The sequence below is a fragment of the Loxodonta africana genome, chromosome 15 (assembly GCF_030014295.1).
Source record: "Loxodonta africana isolate mLoxAfr1 chromosome 15, mLoxAfr1.hap2, whole genome shotgun sequence".
In the NCBI taxonomy this organism is placed as follows: Eukaryota; Metazoa; Chordata; class Mammalia; order Proboscidea; family Elephantidae; genus Loxodonta; species Loxodonta africana.
The window spans coordinates 65,352,155-65,355,351 of record NC_087356.1 but is presented as its reverse complement, the minus strand read 5'-3'; the positions used below and the strand labels follow the sequence as shown (position 1 = coordinate 65,355,351).

Sequence of the window (3,197 nt, the reverse complement as noted above, 5' to 3'; positions counted from 1 at the left end):
AATGTATTTAGCCATGATTATTCTACCAGTCTCTTCCACCATATTGTTATAATCTTATGGGGAGTAATTATGTCTTATACTTCACCATCTGCCCCATATTCCTTAATACAGTTCTCTGTACATAGTAGCTAGTAGGGATTGACTTTTGTAGATTTCAAATGATTAAAAATTATTTTGAGATCACTTTTTTCCAGAAGAGTGTGTTTGCGCATTTATTAGTAATAAAGGTCAGATACACAAATTGTTAAGAAGATCAAAAGATACAACCCAAACAGATCATTCTATGAATTGAGATAAATAAATCTTTTTTAAACAAAGTGCTAAATCCCATGTATATAAATTATAATATCCCCACCTGAAGTCCTTTGTAGATTTTTACAAAAATGATTAGAGGTAATATGGGTTACTATGGGTGACGTCTGGGACTTCCTAGAATTGACACTGTCCTCCATGTGACCCTATGAATCTAGTCTTATCCTTTAGATATTTCTTCCAAATAAGTAATGCAATAATCTCACTACTTCTGTATATATGTTGCTATCTCTACAATTCTTACTTACTAAATCTTCTCCAAGAATTAGAGGTCTTTGCCATTGCAAAATAGTCTTTTCTCAATGATTTTATTTAGAGCAACTTTGACATCCTTATTCCTCAGGCTGTAGATCAGCGAATTCAGCATTGGCACAATAATGGTATAAAATATAATAATAAAATATAAAATAAAAATAATGGTATAAAACTTTGCCTTGGTCCAGGGAGCTAACAATTGATGGCTGCAGGTACATGAATGCTGCAGAACCATAGAAGATTGTAACAGCTGAGATGTGGGAACTGCATGTGCTGAAGGCTTTGGGCCTGCCCACAGTGGAGCAGATGAGCAGAATGCTGGCAATGATGGAGACATAAGAGGCAAGGATGGTCAAGATTGATGCAAGAATACTAAAGGTACTGAAGCACAAAATTAGCACTTCATTGATATAAGTGCTGGAGCAGGACAGCTCCAGTAGTGGAAAAAGATCACAGAAGTAACGGCTGATTATTTTAGCCTTGCAGAAAACCACTTTAAGCATGCAAAATGTATGAGCTGTGGCACCAATCAAGCCCATCATATATACCTCAACTACCAGCCAGGAGCAGACCTGATAAGACATAGTGACATTGTAAAGCAATAGATTACAGATGGCAACATAGCGATCATATGCCATCACAGCCAGCATAGAACCTTCTGATATAATAAAAAATGCAAATAGGTAGAGCTGAGTCATGCATTCAAGGTAGGAGATGCTGTTCTTCTCTGTCACAAAGTTCACCAGCATTTTGGGGGTAATGACAGTGGAACAGCAGAGATCAGTGAAGGACAAACTGCTGAGGAAATAGTACATGGGGGTGTGCAGGTGAGAACTGAGCCCAATCAGTGTGATCATGCCCAGATTCGCCAGTGCTGTGACCACATAGACTCCTAGGAAGAAAAGAAAGAGAGGCAACTGGAGCTCAATCACTGTGGAGTGATTTCCTGCTGCCATTTTCCTCTGGGCAGTTTCTGGAGGAAGAGAAGAAGAAATTTGAGGTAGGTGTTGTTTAAGCAGTATGAAAAAGATGCCAGTCTTATTCAGGTATCTCCGATTCTCTCTTCTGTCCCTGCTTTATGTTGGAAGTTAAGGACCCTGGGGTTCAAGTATTATGGATCATGCAAATAAACATCAGGTGGAATTATATCTTCTTGTATTTCTGTGCTCTAAGAGTGGGTCATAGTACTGACCGGCCTCTGAACATTCAAAGAACTATTCTGATAACTTAGAATATTGAGTGTTCTGATCCCTGGTGGTACAATCGCTTAGCTTCTGGCTGCTAACCAGAAGGTTGTCAGTTCAAACCCACCCAGTGACTCTGCTGGCGAAAGACCTGGAAGTCTGATTCTGTAAAGATTACAGCCTAGAAAACCATATGGCTTGTTCTACTTTGTCACATGGCATCGATACAAGTTGAAAATTTACTCATTGGCACCTAACAGCAGTGACAACAACAAAGCACTTTCCATGCCTTATTTGCAATTCTCTCAACTCTTCTGCAGAACAAATCCTACCAGGAAACAGACAGGTTACCATCAAGTTGATTTTGACCAGTTTCGACCCTATGTGTATCAGAGTAGAACTGTGCTCCACAGGATTTTCAACGGTTGATTTTTTGCAAGTAGATCAACAGGACTTTCTTCCAAGGCACATTAACCATTTGCACTATCCAGGGATTCCACAACAATTACTAGTATACTGATTTTATATATTAGCCTCATAGTGGTTAAATAATGCCCATAGTTAGGCATATTATAAACAAGTGATTGTGTATGAGAGAAGGCCTACTGTCTCTACATGGATCCGTCCCCTTTTCCCCATCTGTTTCTTCTTTTAGCTCCTCATGTCTGCTTTCCTGTCTTATCTTTTTGTCGTATCAGAGAAACCATTCACTTCAATTAATATAAGGAAAATATTAATTTAAAGTACAAAAATAATGTACTGACCACTCATGTAGGCTGGTTTCCCTTTAGAGAGAACCTTGTTTACTGGTAACAATTCAAAAGTATACAAATAGTGGGTCTGGAAAGTAACTGAATGGCTAACATTATGTATATCACTCAAATTCAGGTGCACATTCTAGAAGGAAGTGCATTTTCTAATGAGGAAAATCTGGGCATGATCACCCTGGTTGGACTCACTTGCACACACCCATGTACTATTTCCTCAGCAGTTTGTCCTTCATTGATCTCTGCTATTTCATTGTCATTACCTCCAAAATGCTGGTGAACTTTGTGACAGAGAAGAATAGAATCTACTACCATGAATGCATGACTCAGCTCTGCCTCTTTGCCTTTTTTATTATATCAGAAAGTCATATGTTGGCTGTGATGGCATATTTAGTTCTCTGTTACTGAATGTAAAACTCAGTCATTCCCCAAACACTATGTGCTGCATACTATTGCATAACTTGTCATGGTCCATGATCTTGGGGCTTTTGTTCTGGAGGAACAAGGCTGGAGAATGGAAATCTTGCATGGTATTTAGACCGTGTTGTCCTTGCATATCTTAGGCAGGTTTTCTTAGTGTATTTTGCACTCACTTTCAAACAGATCTTTTATCATTCCAATAATGCCTTAAGGAAACCCTAGTGGCACAGTGGTTAAGTGCAACGTCTGTTAACCAAAA

General features: G+C 38.8%; 1 protein-coding gene across 1 annotated transcript; it reads right to left on the bottom strand.

Moving 5' to 3' along the window:
- Positions 1-644: 644 nt before the first annotated feature.
- LOC100676477 (olfactory receptor 8G50-like) lies at positions 645-1,523 on the bottom strand. The gene has a single exon (XM_064268318.1). The coding sequence runs from the start codon at positions 1,521-1,523 to the stop codon at positions 645-647; it is 879 nt and encodes a 292-aa protein (XP_064124388.1).
- Positions 1,524-3,197: the final 1,674 nt, after the last annotated feature.